We start from the raw sequence: 25,560 nt of genomic DNA, 5'->3' as shown, positions 1-25,560 counted from the left end.
GGCTGTTGTGAGATCAAATGAGACGATGCAAAAACACTTGGCAAACTGTGAAGCACTGCAGAAATAAATGGTATTATCACAGATCAAAATATCTAAAGTTTCTGATAGCCTAATATTAATAAAAAAGTTATGGCTTGTTCTTTTTGCATTCACTTGAGAACTCCCAGTTTTGATCAATTAGATACGGAATGAATGGAGTAAAAATTTATACAAATAGAAATTCTCTAAGTTTTAGCTTCTAGAATTTTATAAAGTAGTTTGCTGTGAGTATGGAACCACTGCTTGATGGGGCTCAGGTTACCTTTTAACATTTCCAAAAAATAAAGAGGGGACTGACTTCTCAGGAACCTTGGCTCCTGGCCTTTCCTTAGTCTCCCCCAGAAAGACCTCCATCAACCTCAGTCAAATGCTGGTACATTACTCAGTCTGGCATAAATTTGCAATGGTTCAATAATCCCCACCATGTTCTCCCTTTCTTAGTTCATAAACTCTTCCTCTATGTATAAATTGTTCTAGGTCAGCTTTTTCCAATCTATGTTCTGAGGAACACTAGCTGGCTGAGATATTAACAGGTGAAAACAGCTCTATGTTAAGTAAGCTGGAAACATGCCAAGTGAGCTAAGTTTATGTACCATTAGAATTTCTAAGTCTTTCATATACTGACTGCACTTTCTAAAGAGGAATGGAGTGTATAGCATTTCCCAAACTCATCTGACCACAGAATTCCTTTTTTCCCTGCAAAATATCTAGAAGGGCTAATATTAATAGCTCTTAGAATATTCTTTGGAAAATGCTATTCTAGTCAATTCATCTTGGTTTTAAACATTCCAGTGCTAAATCTGACAATAGTTACCTTTTTAATTTCTAAAGGAGAATAATAATTTTGCTTACAAGGTCAACTACCATAATAACCTCCTGGATTCCCCTCCATAAGTATCCTTCCTAGGGCAACTAAGAACTAAATATTCTTTACTACATATTGAAGAATTCAAAGAAGTTATTCTTGTGTTAATGAGAATTATGATCTTTTTAAGAAAATCTTTATATTTCTCCCCTAAACATTAAAAATACAAAGATATAAATCTGGATCTTAGGCCTCAGAATTGCAATTAGTTTGAGGAGATGGGAATATTTTATCACAACCTCACTGCAATTAACATTATCAATAATAATGACAATTACTAGTGGTGGTAGTATTGGCTAAGCACTTATTTTTGCATTTTAATCCTCATATGTATGAATTTAGGACCTACTATTACTCCCATTTTAAAGATAAGTGCACTAAGGTTTACAGAGATCAACTGCCTTGCCAAGGGTCACACAAAAGAGTAAGGGCAGAACCTTGAACTCATATCTGACTCCTCACCCTATGTTTTTAACCACTACATAATGCCATCTTATATTCCAGTGACAAAACAAAAGGATTTAGGTTACATTCTTGTTGTTAAACAGGAAAACTATATAAATCCAAATTGATTGGAATTTGGTTTTTGGATTGCCTTTGATCAAACCACCATTCCCTTAAAGGATATACTGTAAGTTAAAAAAAGAAAAATGGAGTGTTATTTACCAATGCCAAGTTCACAGGGTTTTAAAACGGGAGGTTTTTCCTATGCTACAGAAAAAGCAGAATCAATTGTAGTAATTAGCTAACCTTCACTGGTATCCACCCCCTTGGTTTGGTTAAGATGCTTTGTTTAGTTTCTATCACCAAATTTCCTTTTCTCTAATATGTTCATCTTGTAAGCCACCTCAAATCATTTTATATACAAGTATTCTGTTAATTCCCTTTCCTGCTCCAAACAAGGAAACTTTATTCATTTTTATTTTGTACTACAATATACCTGGTATGTTGTAGTACATATTAAATAAGTATTGTACTTATCAAATTAAATATTATTAGTCAAAAAAAAAAATAAAACGAGAGGTTTTTAAAAATCTGCATCCAAGGTGAAGACATTATCTGTGGTTTCTGCCATAACCGCAAAACGCTGGTACTCTGAAACTCGTTTCTCAAAGAAATTTGTTTTTCCTTGCAAAGAAATGTTTTCCATAAAATCAAAGGGATTTTCTGCCTGGAAAACCTGAAAAGAAAAGAAGTGTTATTAGACATTCTGAAGACACCAAATTATATCCCACAAGAAGAGCAAAGATGACAAAAACAGCTCAGGTTTCCCAACACGTATCTAGTCACCTATAGGATCACATTATTCCCCTAAGATCCTGGAGGCACTCAAGACTGACTGAGTCAGCACTCAAGCCTGACAAATTTTAAGATGACTGAGATCAACTACTAACCTCCTCGAGAAACTATACTAGCATCTCTGGTATTCTAAGAAATAGAAAGAAAAGAAAAAACTATTGCAGGAAATGAAATATTTAATACTAACCAAATGAAAATGTTCCCACAGCTTGAGAGATCCAATATGCCATAGAAACTATGGGCATTTTTCATAGGCATTACTATTAGTCACATGTACATGATACTACAAAATGTTAAATTACCAACAATCTACTATTGTCCTAAATATATTTCTTAGTTCATAAGAGAATAATCAACAAATTGACATTATGGGACCATGATCAGGGAAGACAGAATAAATGTTATCCATAGTGACTAGATGTCTCCAAACAAAAAGTGGGACATACACTGACAAGACGCTTTTTTACTGCTTTAGAATTCAAGAAGCAGACTTGGAGATACAGCTTGATGGAAACTATGGGATATTTCACTGACTCACAACAGGTAATGAAAGGGCATTTCTGAATTTAGGAGTATCCCAGCAGGGAATATGAATACCACAGATAGGAATATATTCAGGTAACCCAATTTTTAAATGGGCAGAGTATCCGGACAAAAAGACATTTCTTCAAAGAAGTTATACAAAAGGCCAATAAGCACATGAAAAGATACTCAACATCATTATCCATTAGGGACATGCAAATCAAGACCACAATGAGACACCACTTTACACCCATTAGGATGGCTATAATTTTAAAAAAACAGGTAAGTTTTGGTGAGGATGTGAAGAAACTGGAACCTCCATACACTGGCAGGAATATAAAATTATGAAGCTGCTTTGGAAAACAGTCTGGCAGTTCTTCTAATGGTTAAACATGAGTCACTATATGACTCAACAATTTCACTCCTAGGTATACACTGAAGAGAAATGAAAACATGTCGACAAAATACTGGTACATGAATGTTCATAGCAGCATTATTCATTATATGTAAAAAGTGAAAATGATCCAAAAGTCCATCAACTGATGAATGGATAAATAAAATTTGGTATATCTATACAATGGAATATTATTTGGTCATAAAAAATGAAGTACTGATATATGTTACAACATGGATGACCCTTGAAAACATCATGCTATGTGAAAGATGCTTTCAGTAAAATATATTTTAGGGGCCTCACTTTACTATTAATATTAATATAATATCTTAACTAGTAATAATACATTTTTAAAAATCTCACCTTTGAGAATCCAAGTTCCACAAGTAATCTGTCAGCTACAAACTCAATGTACTGTTTCATCAAAATGCAATTCATTCCAATGAGCCCAACTGGCAAAGCTTCTGTTAAAAACTCCTGGGATATAAACAAAAACAGAATAAAGTACAAACAGAACAGTAAATAAGTATGTATTTTCCAAATGGAAAGATGGTTTTAGTTTTATTAATTTTCTAAGACACTGATTTTGTTCAAGGAAAGTACACAAGGATAAATTCTTTCAACATGGCAAGTGATGTCCATCTGATTAAAAATGTTTGGGGTATTGCTATTCACATTATTTCACATTTTCAAAGAGCCAAAAATAAATGGAAACTAATACCAAATTACTGGATTTTTAAAAGCAGCATACATAGGACCTGGATCCATATGCTTTCCTAATAGAAAAAAGGAGATGTTCTGAAATATCTAGAAAAAGATTCAAAGATTTTCATGAGAAGCATGACTATAGGAGGGAGCTGGGAAAGAGGGAAAATTCAATTAACAAAGAATGTGAGAAAAAAATAGAAACAGATCTGGGAGCTGGGAGATAAATTTTCATAGGTAAGCCAATCCTATTGAAAGACAGTGATGGATTGTTAATAGAGGAAAAATAAAAACATTATTAATCACTTGGATTTAGTTCTCAAAATGTTATGCCTTTTTCCCCTTCCAATATGAAAACTATGCCTATTAAACTGTGCAGTATTAAAAAATAAAAGTTAAAAAAAACTATTTTATTTTTAAACTAGTTATTTAGCATGATCAAAACACATCGTAAGTGGAGCATCTAGCTCTTTCTAGTAAGAAATCTTTACATATTATATATTAAGTTTTACTATTCACTAATTCATTTACTTATTCATTCTATAAACATTTGGTATATGCTTCAAGCTAGGTACCTTGCTAGGTTATTGAAAATACAAAGCAAATAAGAAACCATCACTGCCCTCCAATCACATAATAAAAATATAAAGTTCCAATAATTTAAATATTTTGTTATAGCATGAAATTTGACAGATAGATCAATGAGACAGAAAAATAGCCCTGAAACAGATTTTAGTATGCATAAAACCTTAATATGTATTAAAGACTGACCTATAAACTGACATAATAATTGCAATATGTCATGTATTGGTACTGTCAGATTGACCATATAGAATTGTTGATATTTGTATTAACCTACAAAATTACAATTTCATATGAGTCAATCTAACAGTGGTACAAATATCAGAGAATGAGAGATGTGCTATCTACATAAACTTCCCTACTTACCTGCTCAATTTTGACAGCCTCAACAATGATCTCCCTGACCCTTTCTTCTGAAGGCTTATTTACTAAGTACTGAAACATCAGGCAAGCAAAGTCACAGTGAAGTCCCTAAAATAGAAGAAAAATTCATCGTCAAAAAACTTTTAGCAGCTATTCACACAGAATGATGTGTCATGTCATATAAAGTAGGTTCTAGGAATACAACATGGAACTTTTGGAAAATGGAGGAATGATTAACAGGGCTAGGAACTCCCTTCAAATTTCATTAAACACCAATACAATAACCTATAATGAAAATTTTTCAATGCTGGCAAACCTTAGCTCATCAACATTAAAGAAGAATTTATAAACAAATCAAATCTGCAAATGAAAGTATTCTAGAAAGGAAAATAAAGGCTGAAATGAAAATATATTAATTTTTAATTTCAAAAAAATTAAGGATTGAAAAATAATTAGTATTTAAATAACAGATGAAACTCAGAGAGATTTCAAAGCACATTTATATTAAATACAAATAGCTCAAGATAAAAATGTATTCAGTACAATGAAAATGAAAACTGAAGAATGATGAATACTATTTGAAGCCATATAAAGCAAAGATGACATTGCAGATAACTCAAAAGAAAAAAAAAACTTGTGAAATACCCCTGAGAACAGAATGCTTATGCAAATACAACAAACATTATAGAATTTAAGGTAACTGGAGAACAGACCAAGGAGATTCAACCTATAATAATCAGGATTCCAAAACACAGAATAGATGGTAAAAAGCTGAAAACCAAAAGAATAGAAGAAAATTTTCAAAAATTCAAAATACAAAAGAGAACAAGGTTAGATATAGAAAGATGGAATTCCCAACAAAATTAACAATTAGAGACTGACATCAAAGCTGAAAGATGTTAAAGTATTGATTAAAACTGACAGCTACCCATTATAGAGATAAATAAATCAAAGGTTGGTACTCGTACTTGTTAAATCAATAAATAAATAAAATTGATTTTGAAGTTTAAAGCAATTCCAATCAAAATCCAATGAGACTGTTCTTAATTCAAAAATTAATCTGGAAGAATAAATGGGAAGAACTTTATAAGAACATTTTAAAAACGAAAGTTTTGAGATTTATCCTACCAATTATTAAAACATATAAAGCTACAATAATTAAAATAGTCTTGCTATGGCATGAAATCTGATAGGTCAATGAGGCAGGAAAAAATAGCCATGAAACAGATTTTATTAGTATAATACAACCTTAATATACAATAAAGAACACAACACAAGACAATGGAGAAAAGATGGATTACTTAACAAAGAGAACTGGAAAAACTTCCCAAGAGTGTTTGAAATAAATTAAGTTAAATTATAACTTATTCTATACTATACTATATTTATACTAAATTCTATACTTACACTAAACAAATTCCAATTGCATTAGAGAATTAAATGTTAAAAAGCCAAGATGAAAATACATATGACTATTTAACTTACCTCTGGAAGTGGATCACATAAAACTTAAGGTTTTATGTGTTAAAAGAACAAACAAAATTAAAAAGCAAGGGACAAACTGGAAAAATATTTGAAATAAATGTCACAAAATCCATATTTTATATTATATTCATGCAACAAATATAGCAAATTCAATAAACAAATACTTATTGAAAGAGCCCAATCACTATACACTGAGAATATACCAATGAACAGGGCAAACATGACTGCTTCCTTTAACGACTATAGACTATACTGCATAAATGACTTTAAAATATTAAGAGTACTTATAGTTAAATAAGGAAAATGTTAACATCACAACAGAAATAAAGGCAAAAGATAAAAACAGGTAACTAAAAAAAATACAAATGACTAAAATCATTAAGAAAAAAATGTTCTAAGTAGTAATGAAATAAATACAAATAAAACCAATAATGAGACACCAATTACCCCTACTAAATTTGTCAAATATTTACCAAATTAACCTAAATTCTGGTGAGGATATGGTAGAAAAATGTTCATATAATGCTAGGTGGGGCTGAAAATTGCTATAAAATTTCTGGAAAGAAATCTGCAAATAAGTATGAATGGCCTTATAATCTAGTAATTCATGCTTTTTACAAAAGAAAATAATATAAAGTCGGGAAAAAGCTTATATATAAATACATTAATTTCATATTATAATAAAACAAACAAAAAACCTGGAAACAATCTAAATTTCTAATCATGGAATAAATGATTCATTCATTATTATAGTTATTACATATCTAACAGAACAACTGTTTTCAAAAAATGCTTGATATCATATAGAAATGATCACAATATTTTGCTAAGTGAAAAAAGAACATCTCAACTCATAAAAACATGAATGGCAAAAATATGATGTTTATATATCTAAATAGATTTAAATGTAGAAAAAAGTCTAAAAAGAAATACAATAAAATAGTAAATGCGGTTATCTCTGTGTGTTGAGATTAATTTTTTTATTCTCTTAATTCTTTATAATAATCATGACAGTTCTAATAAAAGTTATTAGAAATTTAAAGACATGAAACAACAAAAAGTAATTAAATGAAGCATTTTATGGCACTTAAAAAGTACTTTCACATATACTGTTTCATAGCATTCTAACAAAACTCTGTTAAGTTTTTTAGTTGAAGAAACCAAGGTTCAGAGAAGTTAAGGATTAGTGTAGGCAATAAAGGTGACCTGAATGGCTGTAATGGGCCAAACATTGAGAACAGAAAGATAAATAAGGAAAGGTCTCTGCGCTAAGGTGCTTAGGGACTAGCAGAGGAGAAAGGTAAGAAGTGCAACACATGTTATGAACTCTAAGACAGGGACAGGTTCAGGTTTTAAAGGGATACATAAAGGAAGAGTGGTCAATTTTACCTAATTGGATCAGGCAGGTTTTGAGTTGCCTCTTGTTCTCACAAGGTGCTCCAAAAAAAATGTGAAAAAAGTGGTAGGAAAGATGAAAAGGGTATCACAGACAGAGGGAGACAAGATTTAGTTATTGGTTAGATGTGACTGAAAAAGAAGAGAAGTAATCTAAAATGACTCCTAGGTTTCAAATTGGACAACTGGATAGAAGTAGAGACACTCAGTGAAATAGGAAAAACAGAAGCAAGAAGTTGTTCTGGGAAAAAGATGATGAGTTTGATTTTTGAAATAATAGTTTTGAGATACCTGAGGAACCTTCCAGGAGAACTTTCCAACACCTAACATGTACTAGATCATATGAGTTTAGAGCTCAGGAAAGAATATTTCACACAAAGATAAAATTTTGGGAGTTATGAGCATTTACATGGTAACTGATTCCATGGGAATAAATAAAATCAGTGAGGCAGTGAGGCCAAGGTGGGAATCTAGGAATACACTGATACTTAAGGATGGGCAGAGGAGACTGGAGAGGAGGAAAATGCAGTGTCTTAAAAGTTAAGGAAAAAGTGACTTCCTATTTTCTTTTAATTACCAAGATATCTGTGTCACTATAGCATTTTCCAGGAGAAAAAAAATAAATGAACATGAAATATGAATGCAAATATATTATACATAGCAAAACATCTCATTTCTTTCTTACTTCATCTCTGCTGATGAGTTCATTGGAAAAAGTGAGTCCAGGCATAAGACCTCTCTTCTTTAGCCAGAATATAGCAGCAAAAGATCCCGAGAAGAAAATTCCTTCTACAGCAGCAAAGGCCACCACTCTTTCCCCTAGGAGATATAAAATAGTTTTATTTTCTAAAATATCACATGCTGCAGACATTTGGAAGTTTATGTAGATTTTATTTTACAATAAATACAGCAACTGTTTTGCCAAGAAACAAAATATACAAGTTAGTGCCATAGTCAAGGGACTTCAGAGGAGAAAATTTGCCACCTCTACCTACTAGAGCAGAAAGGTATGTCTACGTGAAATCCTGTATCCAACAATGAACTCCTGTAGGTCTTGGTGTCTGGACGAACGATGGCATTGTATACTCAAAAAAAAAAAAAAAAAAAAAAAAAAGGTGATTTACCTGTGCATCACATGTGCCTGCGATTGGAAGTACATGTGGATGAGTGCAGTTTGTATACATACATGTGTGTGTATTGAAGTGGCAAGTACAAGATAGACTTTATGACAAATGTTTTCCTCTGGGAGGAGGGGAGGTTGCTGATGTTTATATTTTTAAAAACCTATGGTATCTATCTTACATACTAGCTATAAACATTTCAAAAAAAATTGCCATGCTGAAGATAATAAATATATCTATCAGATAAAATGTCCCATCATATAAGCAAAAATACTGTCTTTTGCTAAACATGTAAGGGCCAATTTCAAAGGTTACTCATTCTTAGGCAAGGACTTGGCAGAAGCCCATCTCCTAAAATGTCTATAGTAGCATCATATCTGTAACACTACCCCTAGGGGATGATTATGGGTCTAACCCAAAAGGTCATTCACATGTCTCTTATGTCACCACACTGCATATGCTTGAGAGAAGTATTTATACATATATATACATATATATATATATATATATATATATATATATATATATATATATATGTCTCTCTAGGGAGTTTGTGAGGTAAAGGCAGCTGAGTGCTTGAGTGAACTACAGACCTTTTTTCACTGATGACATCATGGTTTGTATCTCAGTATTTGTCACAGGACCAAACACATAGAAGTCACGTAATAAATGTGCCCTGAACTGAATCAATGGAAACTACACAAGTACTAGATAAAAAAAGATATTAAAAACCATTCTATAGAAACTCCAAAACTTTGATGCAGAAACTGAATATTTGTAATTTCCAGAACAAATGTAATTATAATATTTAAATTTCAAAAAGAAATACGACTAAGTTTAAATATTTCTGACTATCTCTAAATAATATACTGGTTTGTCCTTGTTCCAAATCAGATAACTCAATTATATCAAATATTTGGTAATCCAAATTGTCTATTAATAGACTAAAACATGAGAAAAACTTCTAAAGTGTTTTATTTTGACAGACACATTTAAAAAGTCATTTTGGAAAAAAAAAATTGAAGAAATAAATTAAGTAAATACTTACTGAGTACCCATCATGTAGAAGGAATTATGGAAGAGAAGACTCTTTAGTACAGTATATGCTAAATAGTAAAATATAATAATAATAATCACCATGCTTAAGATAGAGATTTGCCATTAGTCTAACATATAGCTTACTATATATTTTTATCTTACTATTAATAAGATAACAGATAGTTACAATTGATATATTTTTAATTGACATTAGGATAATGTCATAAGGATAATTATCTGTAAGGGAAGTAGACTATAATTAAATACAAATATGGTGAAATCCAAGAGGAAAATTGTTATTTTAACCATTCCATGCATTCATGTGAATACTAAAAAAGGAAAATCATCACAAATAGTTATAGAAGGCTATTCTTTTTCGGAGAGGATTAAAAGATCATAAGGAGTAAATTTTACAAAGTTTTATAAGTATATGTGAAATAAAAAGAGACTTCTAGAACATATCTTCTAAAATCTATAATGAATGTAAAAGCCTTGTGATTTGTTTTAGAGAGGGGTAAGTAGGTTATATTCTAAGATACAGCTGACTTCTATGATGCACTGTATTAAGATTATACGACTAGTAGTTTTTGGGGGGGTCTGAAATGTAATTTTATTACATATATTAATCTATATATTTTTTAAAGTTTTTAAAAAATATTTTAAAAACTAAACAGTATGTCTCAATGTTTTAAAAACTACACAGATATATAATTAGAAATCTTTAGCTCTACAGGACTGAATCTCCTTATAACACATAAACTTTAAAACGGACTGTGAAATAAATAAAAAAGCCTATACAAACTAGTGAAAAAGTTAAAAATATACAAAAAAGGAACAGTGGTTTATTTTAACTTGGTAATTTTTTTTGGTCTATTTTCCAGTTTTTCTTTAATGTGTTTATTATTTTCATAGCTTAAAATTAAAACAAACCCAAGAGGGAAAAACAAAAAACTTTAAAACAAACTCATGATTTTTTAAGGAGTATTGTCAGGTTCCCTTCAGTTAAAAATAAAGGATTATAGGAGTCTGGATGTAAGGAAAGAATAGTTTACTATACTGGGTCTCACTCCGTGCAAAAGTCACCAAGAAGGTCACCAAAAACGTTAGGCAAAGCCCTAGGACAGATGAAAGAGCTGCTTTTGTCAACCTAAAGCTACTAATGGTGTAGATGATACAACTAGTTCACAAAACAGCACTTCTTCAGCTGGTTAAAGCAGTGGTGTGTGGCAAAGCAAGACAATATTCCCACGTTATTGCCTTTTAGCTCCACTCCAAAAAAGGAGACCTACCAATGTGTTCCACCCCATTCTACTCCTCCTATATCATTTTGAACACGTCTTTTCCTTTGAGACCCTAAATTAGAACACTAAAGTAGGGTTTGCCTTGAAGTTAAGCAATATGGAGAATCTAACTAGAGCCCTTTATGTGGTTACATGGTGATCGATACCCTTCTCTATTTTCTCTATTTCTAGGCTATCTTTGTTGGGTAGTTCATGAAATACATGCTTTCTGTGAGCCTGTTCATCATTTGCCATCAGTACCTATTTATACTAATATTTTCAGTGCATGTTGAACACCTTGATATTTCCCTTCTTTTTTTCTCTAAAGCCAATGTTTCCCAAAGTGTGCTTCTTAAACCTCCGTGAGGGAATCAGCTGGGTATAAAATGCAGATTCCTCAGTCCCACCTGGGCCTCCTAAATCACTCTTTGGTGAGAACCACCAGGATTCTGCAAGGTTTTTCCACAAATTCTCCAGATGACTTTTATGAACATTGAGAACCACTGCTTTTCTCATTCTTGAAATGAATTGAAGGCAATGCAAACATACATGTTTCTTCCGTGATATACTACATGCTTGCCCATACATGTACTACATCACTGATTCTCAGGTATGGTCCAGGAGCCCCTGGGAGTTCCACAGACCCAGGAGATCTGTGAGGTCAAAACTGTGGATTGCTATACTACTTGTTAGATTCTATGTGACTAACTCTTATTTACCTGTCATTACACACTGACATCTTAACTTTCCAACTTTCAACTTATTAAATAGAATAGATAACAGCTTTTTTTTTAACCATCAGCTTCTAATTATTAGGAATAATGATTTTGATAAAGGTACATGCTGTAACTTTGAATAGTACTTGATAGTCACACTCTGTATAATAGTGTCATATCACCCAAGGCAAGTTTGATCACATAAAAATTAGAGCTACATACCAAAAGTAGCTTTTCTATCTGCTATCCATCGCAAGGCCCAATCTGCTTTTTTCTTAATGCATGGCATTGTTTCAATTGCATTAAATAAAAATTCCCTGTAAAAACAGAAAAATTAATGGCAAAATTATTCATTTTTCTTAATCAGAGAAATTAATTAGTTTAATTAGAGATAATAACTGTAACTCTGATATGCTACCAGATCTATAGATTTTCTATATTTTGCATGTCTGTAAAACATAGAAATAAAACTCAAATTAATGGTTTGGATCTAGTCTGATACAAAATCAACTAAATTTGAACATTTAATTTCTAAAGAGAATGTGCTAATGAAGTTTCTAAAGATACAATGTCTAAAGATTAACTGGTTCTATATAAGTTTTTTTAACCCAACATATTATTAAGCAATAAAAATATTATGCTCACAAACCTCCATATTTGAATACTCTTTCCTTAACATTTAGTTGTGGACTAAATTGTGCCCTTAACATAATCAAGCAATAAGAAAAATCTTTGTAAATAAAATCCCAGCAGTAATACCTTTTCTTGGGATCTCTGATGTAAGTGTCTATTAGCAAACTGTACATCTCTGAGTGAACATTCTCGATGAGAATTTGAAAGCCATAGAAACAACGAGCCTCTGGAACCTGCACCTCCTGACTAAAGCGCTCCACCTAAGAAAATAAGGGAAACAGATATATCCAGTTCTATGGACTCTCACTAAGCACTGGGTTAAAAACTACAAATCAGAATTTGGACATCAGAATTTTCACTTAAAAATTGCCTGTCATGCAATGAACAGGTCAGAAAGACCTTATGGGTTATTTTAAACAGTATCTTAAGCAGTATTGTTTATCCATCAATCCTCCACAGTAAATTAGTTGCATAATATATTCTTAAGCAATTAAATGAACTCACCTGGTAAGTGGAGATACTATCTATAGAGCCAAATAAATTCTAGAACATCTACCAAAAATAATGATTTTGCTGTAGTGGTACTAGAGCATATGAAAGAGGTTGGAGTGAGGGAGAGAGTAATTTAGTCATCTTTTTTTTTTTTTACAACAGTAGATAGATGTACTGAAGCCTCTTCCAGTTCACGATGAAAGTTCATCTTTCTATTCTCTTTAACAAAAAATTATGACTCCTGATCAACCATAATAAAGTCTTAAAATAGGGAGCCAGAACCCAGTGTTCTATAACAGAGCTCCAGAGGGTTATTAAGGTGCAGGTTCTCTATTAAGATTACTCTCTGAGGGTAAAAATCAAACTCATGTTAATCCATTGTAAGTAATTTTGATTGGTATAATTTTTATGCTTGATTTCATATTTTGCTGGTCAAAAGACAGAAATATATCCTTTCCTCTGACACTTCATCAGAAAAGCATTTTCAAGAGTTAAGCTTCATCCAGTTAATTTCTTAGACATCTTTTTTCAGGCTTAATCTAATGATTTTACTGACATTATTATCATTAAACTGCTGAATGGGAACAAAAACAAACATCTTACCAAATTTTCATTTACAATTCCATCACTGGCTGCGAAAAAGGCTAAGATGTGAGAGATAAAATACTTCTCATCTGATTTAAGCTTGTTCCAGTGAGGGAGATCCTTTGATAAGTCAACCTGGAATAAAAAGATTTAAAAAAATTTTAATTTGGAGTTAAATTCTTCTCAAAGTGTTAGTTTCTTCTTTCTTTGTAGTGGAACTAACTTCCACTACAAAGTTAAATAAACTGCAAAAAAGGAAAAACGTTAACATTACAAAGAAATAAAACATTATGTTAATAAGTGTATTATATTCAGGGTTTTTGCTAAATAAGTAAATTATAGCTGCTCTGGAGGATTGGAGAGAACCAGGTAATTATGTGAGATGATGGATATGTTAATTTGTTACACTATAGTAACCACTTTGCCATATATGTAGCTCATCATGTTGTATACCTTAAATATACACAAAATTTATTTTTAAAAAACTTTATGAATGAATCAAGTTTTCTGGCTAATTGAGAAGCTGGCCAGGATGTACTTTAAAAATATATATATGTATGGTTTTTTTGAGATAGGGTCTTGAGCTTTGTTGCCTAGGCTAGAGTACAAGTGGCTTCATCATAGCTTACTACAACCTCAAACTCCTAGGCTCAAGCAATCCTCCTGCCTCAGTCTCCCTGAGTAGCTGGGACTACAGAGGTGAGCCATCATGCCTGGCTAATTTTTTGTAGAGATGAGGGTCTCGATAAGTTGCCCAGGCTGGTCTCTAACTCCTGCCCTCAAGAGATCCTCCCACCTCAGCCTCCCAAAGTGCTGGGATTATCTGTGTGAGCCACTATGCCTGTAATTAAAATTAACATAATCTAGTGGTACTCGAGCAAATGAAAGAGGTAAAAGGCGGGGAGAGAGAGAGAGAGTAAAAACCAGTCAAGAAGGAACTGAAGTGAATAAAGTAATGATTTTCAACAGCCATTGCTCTAGCATTTTACATAATATTTGTTACTATGGTGTTAAGACAGATAATTAGGCACTTGTTAACCAATTGTAGCTACAACTTTACTGCCAAATAACCTGCTTTTATACTCAGAAATAATGTTGGTTAGGTTGTTAACAACCTGAGTTTTAAAGCAGTTTATAGGTATGGCTTCCTCTGGGAATAGAAATATTTGTGAAAATGTTTATTAGAACTAGTTCTTGGAATTAAGAGAGATGCACCTGGCAAAATCTACAATTTAAAAATCATCTTTAAATGAACCTTATTGTCTTCGTCAGCTCTGGCTGCTATAACGAATTATCATAGACTGGGTGGCTTAAACAACAAACATTTATTTCTCACAGTTCTGGAAGCTGGAAGCCCAAGATCAGGGTGCCAGCATGGTCAGGTTCTTGGTGAAGGCCCTCTTCCAGGTTTATAGATGGCTGCCTTCTCACTGTGTCCTCAGATGGCAGAGAAAGAAAGATTGTCTCTCTCATATCTCTTCCTATAAGGGCAGTAATCTCATTCATGAGGGCTCTGCCTTTACGTAATTACCTCCCAAGGCTTCAAACCCCACCTTCAAACACCATCACACTGGGGATTAGGGCTTCAACATACAATTTTGAGAGATACAGACATTTAGTTAGCTCTTGTAGATATTATTTTATTATTGTATTATTATTTTGTCTTACAAAGATCTTTTAAGGATGTTTCACAATAACTTCGTAAATATTTGAAATATGTAATTGTCCTTTGTCTTTTGCCCTTCGTTTATTTATTCTAACAAAGCCCCATCCATCTCTTTGACCTTTCCAAAAATATCTAATGTTCCATTCTTTTAATCATTTGTGTTCTTTTCTAAAACCCTTTCCCCATTAATTTATTCTTTAAATTTTTGTGGAACAATTACTACATGTCAGACACTGTGCTAAGCACTGGGAATACAATGGGGCAGGGAGGGGGAAATATTTGTCTTCTTCTTTTAAAATATGTAAGCTAAAAATCACCTTCTGTTCTATTAGAGCTCAATTTAGGTTTAACTGGAGGATACCCTCTTGGTTCTTATGTATTATATTGATATTAAATTTTTTATGTGAAATTTTAATATTATAATGTGCTTCCTCTAAAATATTAAACTATTTCTTTGAACACTCAGTTTCAAAAGGTCTTATAAATTTTATTTATACTACATTGGTCATATTCCCTTCCAGAAAGTTAAACCTTCCTGCCCAGCTTTATCTCATTTGAGAAAATTCTCAATTTCACCATCTAAATATTGATTCCAAACTAGCTGATTATCAGAATTGTCTGAGTGGCTTAAAAAAAAAATTCCCAAACCCCAGATCTTTTGTCTTCTGAATCAGGGCTTCTGTTGGTCAGCCACATTTAAGAATTAAGCTTAACCATTAATAAAAAAGTGGCATTCTTACTCCTAAATCTATTGAAATAAAAAAATTAAAATGCATTATAAAAAATAATGGAGTCTAAGGTTGATGAAATGGTAACTTACATAATTTATTTAATAAAAAATATGTGGAACTAAAAATGTGTTTGATTTCCCTTCAAAATATGTATTTGAATCTTCCTCTAAGCTACCTACAAAATATGCACTGACCTATATATTTTAACTTTTAAAAATCAGCGTTCTTAGTCATAGTAAAACATATATTACATTTGCTAAAAGATACAAGTAATGTCCAAATGAATTTCAAGAAGTCAAGAATCACAAGTACCTTTTAAACATGATGAACGAAAATGCCACCTGTGTACTCCACTTGTTCTCTGAACCATATCTAACAAAAAACTTTCTTAAACCCACAGACAGTTAGGGATAGCCAGGTGTGTCAAGTGTTATGACACAGTATGAAAATGCTCAGTGTTTGGTTTAGTTTTTTCCTCTACATGTCAATTATAACAAAGATGTTGACAATATAACAAAGATGAGTAAGTGGGTAAAATTAGTGTAATAGAAGTCTTCTGATTTCTAGGTTAAATCTTCCCCCCCATTCTATGTATAAAGTAATAGTTTGAATTTATTTAATACTTACTAAGTGCCAAGTACCATTCTAAACATCTCATTAATCCTCCTAACAACCCAAATAGTCAAGTACTATTAGCCTAATTTATCAATGAGGATACACAGAGAGGTTAAGCAGTTTTCCCAGTTCCACAGCCATTAAGCAGTAGAGCAGGATTTGGACCTAGGCTTTCTGCCCCCAGAGCCTGCATTCTCAACGGCATGTGTTTATGTGTAGAGAATCAATATCTTGAAAAATACATCCAAATATACCTGTCCAAATATAGACATCTATCTATAGAGATACATATACAAACATACACAGAGCAAGAGTGATAGGCAGGTATCACCCATCATTATTTAAAGATGAAAACCATAACTATTTGTCTGTTCCATTAGTCTACAGAGCAATCATTTGCATGAGCAACTGTCCTTACCAAACCAGCAAGTATTTTCTCATTTGACATGTTCAACTAACTTATTTCCTAGGTAGAACTAACAGAAAGCATTCTAGAGAGGATCTGCTGAGGGCAGCTGTGTCAGGTTTGATGTGGCTGAGGCAGGGCTAGAATGGGAGAAGCCCTGTGAATTCAGCCTGGCAGACTCAAGAGTGAGTGCACTGCCTGGATAGTCAAAGTCTTAATGTGACAGCTCCTTTTGTATAATCAGATAAGTCTCTCAATTAAAAGCAGGGTCCCTAAAACTTTCACTCTCATTTTTTGACCATAGCTGCAATTTTATTTATTCTGCTCACCTAAGTAAAGACTAGTCTTATATTTGGCCATGGAAAACTAAGTCTGTTTAAAAATAGAAAATGTTTTAAAATATATTGGAAGTAAAAATCTAGCAGAATGAGATGCCATTTTTGCAGCAGGAAATTTGTTTACAGAGAGTAGTCTAAACTAAAACGTTGGAGAACACCGTATTTAGTCTCAGGATTTCCAAAACTTATATTCTACAACTGATCTTATTCAATGTATCTTATAAGTTAAAATTTTTCAATATCCTGTAACACAGAAGTGAACACTGTACCATAGGACATGAATGCTGATGAAGGTGATACCACATACCTCTTCTGCTGTCCAGAAGGATGCTTGTGCCTGTTTATACATTTTCCAAATATCGGGGTACTGGATTGGAAAGATGACAAATCGGCGAGAACTCTTTTTCAGTAGTGGCTCTTCATTTGACATCACTTCGTTTTCGTTGGTATCTGAAGATAACCTCTTTGAAAAATAAAATACAAACACCCTTTTTATGTAGACATTTCCTCTTTATTCATACCTAAACAAACATCTGGGGAAGTTAGGGAGACAGCAAACGTTTGAGAGCCAGTCTGCCTAAGTTGAATCCTTACTGTTATCTGGTAGCTAGCTAATACTGTTTGGTTATTTGTGTGACTGTAGGAAGTAGCTTCACTTCTTTGAGCCTCAGTTTCCTCAGCCATAAAACAATACCTACCTCATAGGTTTATTCAGATGATTAAAAGTGCTTTAAACAGGCCAGGCACAGTGGCTCACGCCTGTAGTCCTAGCACTCTGGGAGGCCGAGGCGGGAGGATCACTCGAGGTCAGGAGTTCAAGACCAGCCTGAGCAAGAGCAAGACCCCTGTCTCTACTAAAAATAGAAGAAATTAGCTGGACAACTAAAAGTATATAGAAAATATTAGCTGGGCATGGTGGCGCATGCCTATAGTCCCAGCTACTTGTGAGGCTGAGGCAGGAGGATCACTTGAGCCCACCAGTCTGAGGTTGCTATGAGCTAGGCTGACACCACGGCACTCACTCTAGCCTGGGCAACAAGGTGAGACTGTTTCAAAAAAAAAAAAAAGTGCTTTAAACATAACCTACTGTATAATAAGCACTCAAAAAATACTGTAATTATTGCTAGACCCATAAATGTCATGGTGGGCAAATTTCTAAGTTTGTGAACAAAATGTCCCTCTAGTGCCTCTCTTATATAGAACGCTGGCACAAATAAACTACTGTTATAAAAAACTTTGTAGTTTTAATGCTTTTCTTTCTTGGACCAGATGCTCACTAAAATTCATTGCAGTCTAAAATTCTGTCTCTGTCTTTATGGGTCTGTATCATTGAGATGGGGATAATAAAAGTTAACTTCAGGTGTTAAGCCTGAACAACTGCTGGTGTCATTAGCACAAGCAGAAAAGTCTGAATTTTCCCATTTAAGTGGAGAAATTGGTACTAAATGTATTTGTTCCAAAAGAAAAGGAAAAACTTGAGAGATATTTACAATGTTAATCAGTTACTAAATGCTTCAAAATAAAATAAAATAAAATTCCAAACCTGGAATCTACAACTTTCTAAAGACATGTAGGGCTAAGCATGAATCTCTGTGAGCTGAAACTTTTGTTTCCTCCAAATCTTGACAGTATTAAAGATACCACACATAGCAATAGGTTCAAGTACAAAAAGTATTTCTCTTGTTCATAAACGGTTTAGAAGTATTTGCAAAATAACGGTATGAAAATTATTGAGCAACAATTTAAACTACTATACAACCCTACAGTCTAACAAATCCCAGTTTACTTACTGTTATTACAGACTTCTATTAGCATAGAAGCAGAGAGGATAAACAAGTTAACTTGGGTTTGTTATGTATCTACAATATTTGTGGCACTTTGCATAAAGCATTTTAGTTTTCTGTGAGGGTAGTAACACTTCCACGGTACAAATGAAGAAAGTGACACCCCAAAGATTCAGTTAATTAAGTAGCCTGGTCTGAGCAAAACTGGCCTCCTAATTTTTCTCACTGTTAGGAGGTTATGAGGATTTTGCGTCCCCATTCTACCTGTCATCTCCACCTTTCCACCTGTGTCAACTTCCACAAGCGTCCTCCTAGAGGTGGTGCGCATGTCTCCAGTGGCTCCGCCACCGTCCTCTTCCCTTGCCTCCATTTCCCTGGCCAGGGTTCCAGAACAGGGAAGGCGGGTAGGATAGCACGGGGCGGATAAACTAGCGGGTAAGCCTCGCACTACCTGAGGCCTCAGAGCGTTGTCCGGGCTGGCCCCGGAGCAGAGCGGCGCAGCGGGGCGGAACCCGACTTCCTCCTCGCACCTCTCCGCGGACTGACCCCCCGGCGCTGGCAACCACGACACCAGGCTGCGGAGAGGGCGCGCGGACCGGCCCGCGCCGGGTTTCCGACCGCAATGAGCAAACTTTCCCACAGCAACCTGCGATCTGTAGGACAGCTGTGACTGGGGGGCGGGAAATGAAGTGATAGCAACGTTTACCTCATCCAGCTCGGGCCTGGCAGCTTCCGGCCTTTCCGGGTCGCCCATCGCGCAGACTCCGCCAGAGCTACCGGAGCTGAGTGAACTGAGCCCCGCAAGCCACGTCCAACCGCGACAGGACTCAGGTGGCCCGCGGTCCGCCCCGCCCCCAGCTCCAGGGACGCGTCCTAACCCAGCCTGCCTAGCTGGGAGGAGGCGACCCCGCGTTGCGTTCTCGCCTGCCCATTGAGGGGCTCTCCCTGCGCCCGCCTCCCCCGCCTCAGGGCTCCGCCTACCTCGGCCGCCCCGCCCCCCCTGCCCCCCTCGCCTTCTGCAGACTAAGGGATTCTCTTGTCTTGGCCAGCCCCGCCTCACTCCAATGCCCGGGTCCTGTCCCCGGCCTTCCCACTGAGCGACACCCTCTGCCATGGACCGCCCCACCTCACTGCGTCGGCCCCGCCGTCCGCCGGCCCCCTGAGCAATTCTCCGTGCGCCGGCCGGGCCCCGCCTCCTCCCCTCGCACCTCTCCGGCCGCCCCTTGAGGGGCTGTTCGTGCGCCCTCCGGACCCCGCCCACCGGCCTCAGGGCCCCGCCCCCTCCCCTCGCCCCCTGCCCGCCTGCCCCGTGAGGAGCTAACTCGGCCTACGGCTGGGTGTCCGCCCCGGGCTCTACTGTCCTGGTACAGGGGGTGCCCGGCATGCCAGGCCGAGATTCCCCAGCTAGCCCTCCTCGTGCGCAGGAACATGGCCTGTCCTCAGAGACCAAGTGAGAACGCGCTCCTGATGTGTGAATTTGGGGGCCTGGGGTAGGGGAAGCCTACCCAAAAAAATTACTGAGGATGTTAGAGCCGGTTCCCCTCGGCCCCAGGAACAGAAAGACAGAGTCACTGAGGCTGCAAAAAGGCAAAGGAGTTTTATTGACTAGCTCGAGCTAGGGTCCAAGCCCCGAGCACCAACGCAGTGGTGGTCTCTTTCCATGGGCAGGGACCCCGCGCAGCGGGGTCGCATGTCTTTTATATCTTTTTTTAGCAGAGTATGTGCAGGGGGCGATGGATCCCCCCTCCCTCCCTTAATTCATTTGCTCTTTCAAAAGTGGCTGATTGTCTTGGCTCCTGATTGGTTGGTTGGTTTCTTTTTTTTAAGTTGCGTGACAGGCTTCTGATTATACCTTGCCCTTCTTATCTGGTTAATTGGTTGGAGGGTCCCTGGACTCTCCAGCCCTTTATCAGCAAGGCCTGTTATGACTATCCCGTCTCAGCTCCACTTAAGCTAGGTCAGCAAACCATATTTACAGAAGCAATTAGCATCTGTTAGAATCAAAGAGAGCACAATTTTTTTTTTTTAAACAATTCCCGTTCTTCAAGGAAAACAGGCTAGCTTGTTTTGTGTTTAAGCAGCCGAAAAGAGGAAGTGGTTAAGGGAAAAGTGTGTGTGTGTGTGTGTGTGTGTGAGAATGGGGCTTGGGTGAGGAGGGGAGGGAGAGACTACTAAATTCAGGAAAATATTTTGAAACCTCTGTGAAATTGTTTCAACAAACTAAGCTTTTAGTAATATTTATTGAACTCTTACAGAGTGCCAAGCACTATACTAAGCACCTTATGTGAGTTAATTTGATCTTCAGGATATCTCTGTGAGGTAGATGGAGCAATTTTCCTCACATTACAAATGAAGAAACTTGAATTTTAGGAAAGCAACTGAGGTTATCCAGCTAAAAAGTAGAAGACGCCAGAGTCGCCTTGCTACCTGCCCTTTTCCAGGCCATCACATGACTCCTGGGGAGTGTAATGGCAGTCGACAATGGCTACTGAGGGTGACAGTGATTTGGTTGAATTACTCATACCCTTCTCTCAGGGGAACTGTCTAAAGATAACTACAACAGGAAGAAAAAAATAGTTTGGTCTAGCAAAAATAAGAGATTTGTTTAAGTAGCTTAAAGCTGAAATACTGAGGGGACCTTGCTATGACTTGCACAACGTACACCTGTTTTGTGACCGTCTGAAGTATGGTAAAGTAGGATAGAAATTTTACTGTAACCTTTGAGAATGACTGAAAGGTCTTTCTAAAATCTGCCCTAGAGGGTAGAGGAAGAGAGTTAGCTTTTTTTAAATTTGATTTTTAAGGCAAGTGAGAAATGAAGTTTATTGAGGAAGGGCAAGGTAGGTTTACAGAGCAAGATAATAGATTTTCAGAACGAGTTCGCCACAGACGACAAATGGACCCCTTGCCATAATGAGAGGCCTAGAGTTAGCTCTTCTTAAAGCAACTACTAGGGGTCGGATGCTGAGTGAAATTTTTTGCACATATTGATACTAGTCAGGCCATCCCACAGGTCATGGAACAAAAAGATCAAATTGATGCCTGATCACCCAGTTTATTAAATCTATTTATTTATTTTCATTTTAAACAAGATGTTTATTTAAACAAGACATTTGACTTGAAAAACTAGGATTCTTTTTTTTAAGAGCAATTTATCGCTATTTAAAGACATAAAAAAGTTACAGTTACAATATTGTCCTTGGCTTTACGATGATAAATGAAAAACATTAAAATTCTCCAACTGAGCAAGGTAAGGAAGGATTTTTAGGTTTGTTTTTTGGTTAAAATAGTGAAAGCAAAATAACTTACTGGAATATAAAAATAAGAGCTGACTGAGCACACCACTGATGGAGAAGGGGGTATTTTTACAGAACCAGTATTTTTTCCCATTCCATCTCCATTTGATGTTGATCAAAACATACCATTGTCCATTTATTTTTTTTTAAAAAAAGCATTATGCTTGTGCACATACATCAGTTACATACAATAAAGTAATGGGAAAGGGGAAAATGAAAGGATAGAGAAAATTATACTGTAGTAGTCAGGATGTGGTGAAACCAAATTACAGTTTTCTAATTGAGAATGCATTTTTGGTCTGTGGGAACAGAGCTCTGGAATACCGTAACAGGTTTCTTTTTTAGTACACACCTCCTGTCTTTTGTTGGAACACATTATTGTATATTCAGCCTCCATTTCCATCTGTGCAGGTGAGTCTGATTCATTGATTATCTGCCCATGAAATCTGGACTCTGATCGGCCTCATTGACAAACCCTATCATTCACAATAGGCTTTCATTAGTTACTAAGTGGTGTATGCTTCTTAGACTGTACCACAGAAGCATCCTTCCCTGCCACCTTCAAATGAATATCATTGTTGTTCTCAGTCTTGACTCCTTCCTTGGGCTTTTTGTCAGCCATGGAGAGTGCCATAGTCTCCTCAGCTGCCACTTCACAAAAGGGGTACCAAGTCTGCAATGAACAAGCATACAAACTGTACCCTATTAAATAAATTTAAAACATACAGCAAAGGGAAAGAAATGGTGTTGACTATTCAGGATAGGGTATGAGGAAGTATCACACTGTCTGATTCTTAATGTTACTATTCATGTCCTGTCTTTGCTACATCAGCCTTCCTCACTGGTGGTGTAGTTATGAGGATCATAGATGAGGATAAGCAAGAGCACTCAGCAGACAAAAGGTGGAGCCAACACTTTCTCTTTTGGGGAGGTGCAGAAGCAAGCATCTGAGCACAGCTGTAACTTGCCATAAATTAGCGTGCTGAGCAGCTATGGATTTTGTCTGTGCTTCTTAAGCAGAGCACAAATGGGGCCAGAATGGATCTCATCAGTTGATGGCTTATTTAGGGATAACATAGTTGTCAATCTGGAATTGACATAATCCTTATCTTATGAATATTTAAATTTACTTATTTGGTCCTTCCAGCCCTGTCTATAAGTGGCACTCTCATTTACCCCATATTATTTATCTATGTCCAATACAGAAATGTTCCATTCTATCTTTAACATGCCTTCAATTTACTTTTTATACTTAACATATTATAAATCTCATGTCTCACAAGCTGTTTGCTCCCATACTTCGTTTCTCTCAGTTTCTGTAGCAGAATTGAATAGTCTTAAATAATATAGCAAATACACATTACAATGCTTAGAACAGTGTAGGCAGTATATATTATTTTCCCTCAAGATTTTTTAGTTTTTGAGATGAGGTCTTACTCTGTCACCCAGGCTGAAGTGCAGTGGCACGATCATAACTCACTGGAGCTTGGAACTCCTGGACTCAAACGATCCTTTGGCTTTAGCATCCTGGGTAGCTGGGACTATAGGCATGCACCATCACTCCTGACCCCCATGTTTAAAGTTATTGGGAGAGCAAATATAAAAAATTAAATATGTAACTGAAAGATCTCTGGCAATAGAAGATGCTACATCTTCATATAGCCTTTATGGCATACTGTATTTTCTAAAAATGGCCACAGCAATATTTCTCATTCCACATGCTGTTCTAGAACTTTGATACAACTCCCCTGAAAAGGTGAAGTCTAATACTCTTCCCTTTGAATATGGGTTGTCATCATTAACTTCTAACAAATAGAATACAGTCATGCACCACCTAATGACGTTTCAGTCAACATTGGATGACTGCATTATAGGATGCATAAGATTAAAATGGATCTGAAAAATTCCTATCACCTAGTAACATCACACTCATAGAACAACGCATTACTCACGTGTTTGTGGTGTTGCTAGTATAAACAAACCTGTGCTGCCAGTTGTATAAAAGTATAGCACATACAATTATGTATAGTACATAATACTTAATAGCGATAATAAATGATTACTAGTTTTTGTATTTACTAGTTTTTATTATTTTAGAGTGTAATTTTTCTACTTATATAACAAAAAAATTAACTGTATAATAGCCTCAAGCAGGTTCTTCAGGAGGTATTCCAGAAGGCATTATTATCATAGGAAATGACAGCTTCATATATGTTATTGCCCCTGAAGACCATCCAGTGGGACAAGATGTAGAGGTGGAAGACAGTGATAATGATGATCCTAACCTGTGTAGGCCTAGGCTAATGTGTGTGTTTGTGTCTTAGTTTTTAACAAAACATTTTAAGTAAATTTAAGCTTATAGAATAAGGATATAAAGAAAATATTTTTGTACAGCTGTACATGGTGTTTGTGTGTTAAGCTAAGTGTTATTATGAAAAGTGTCAAAAAGTTAAGAAAAAATTAAGTTTATAAAATAAAAAAGTTTGAAGGTTAATTCATTGAAGAGAGAACAATATTTTATAAATTTAGTGTAGCCTAGGTATATAGTGTTTATAGTCTACAGTAGTGTGCAGTAATGTCCAAGGCTTTCACATTCACTCACCACTCACTTACCTAAAGCAACTTCCAGTCCTGTACTCTCCATTCAGGGTAAGTACCCTATACAGATGTACCATTTTTTATTTTTTATACCATATTTTTATTGTACCTTTTCTATGTTTAGATATATTGAGATACACAAATATTAATACTTAACCATTGTGTTACAGTTGCCTACAGTGTTCAGTATAGTAACATGCTGTACAGGTTTGTAGTCTAGGAGCAACGGGCTATATCACATAGCCTAGGTGTGTAGTAAGCTATACCATCTAGGTTTGTGTAAGTACACTCTATGATCACACAACGAAATCACATAATGACACATTTCTCAGAATGTATCCCCATCATTAAGTGATGCATGACTGTATATAACCTGTAAACCTAGTTCATAAAGGACAATATAGACAACTTTTGCCTGGTTCTCTTTCTTTGGGGAAGCTTATCCTTGGAATGTAGGTACCATGCTAGAGGAAGCCAAAAACTAGCTCACACAGACCACATGGGAAGCTCACATGGAAAGCAACTGAAGTACCAGCCAACAGCTAGCATCAACTTCCAGATGTGTGTGATGAACAAGCCTTCCAAGGATTCCAACTCCTAGCCATCACGTCT

The 25,560-nt window shown here is 35.7% G+C and overlaps 1 protein-coding gene and 1 pseudogene across 3 annotated transcripts; both read right to left on the bottom strand.

The window, feature by feature from the left end:
- Positions 1-1,191: 1,191 nt before the first annotated feature.
- RRM2B (ribonucleotide reductase regulatory TP53 inducible subunit M2B) lies at positions 1,192-19,998 on the bottom strand. Of its 3 annotated transcripts, none has more exons than XM_045561922.1 (9): positions 19,761-19,998; positions 17,578-17,733; positions 13,533-13,649; positions 12,564-12,697; positions 12,027-12,121; positions 8,335-8,468; positions 4,773-4,877; positions 3,483-3,596; positions 1,192-2,084 (listed from the first exon to the last, which is right to left on the bottom strand). In XM_045561922.1, the coding sequence occupies exons 1-9, from the start codon at positions 19,806-19,808 to the stop codon at positions 1,932-1,934; spliced, it is 1,056 nt and encodes a 351-aa protein (XP_045417878.1). In that variant the 5' UTR covers positions 19,809-19,998; the 3' UTR covers positions 1,192-1,931. The 3 variants fall into 3 exon arrangements, with proteins under 3 accessions (XP_045417878.1, XP_045417880.1, XP_045417879.1); XM_045561924.1 differs by lacking the exon at positions 19,761-19,998 and adding an exon at positions 19,506-19,728; XM_045561923.1 differs by lacking the exon at positions 19,761-19,998 and adding an exon at positions 17,969-18,040.
- Positions 19,999-22,691: 2,693 nt separating this feature from the next.
- On the bottom strand, positions 22,692-23,753 carry LOC123645239 (annotated as a pseudogene).
- Positions 23,754-25,560: the final 1,807 nt, after the last annotated feature.

The sequence above is a fragment of the Lemur catta genome, chromosome 9 (assembly GCF_020740605.2).
Source record: "Lemur catta isolate mLemCat1 chromosome 9, mLemCat1.pri, whole genome shotgun sequence".
In the NCBI taxonomy this organism is placed as follows: domain Eukaryota; kingdom Metazoa; phylum Chordata; class Mammalia; order Primates; family Lemuridae; genus Lemur; species Lemur catta.
This window is presented reverse-complemented; position numbering and strand designations above follow the sequence as displayed.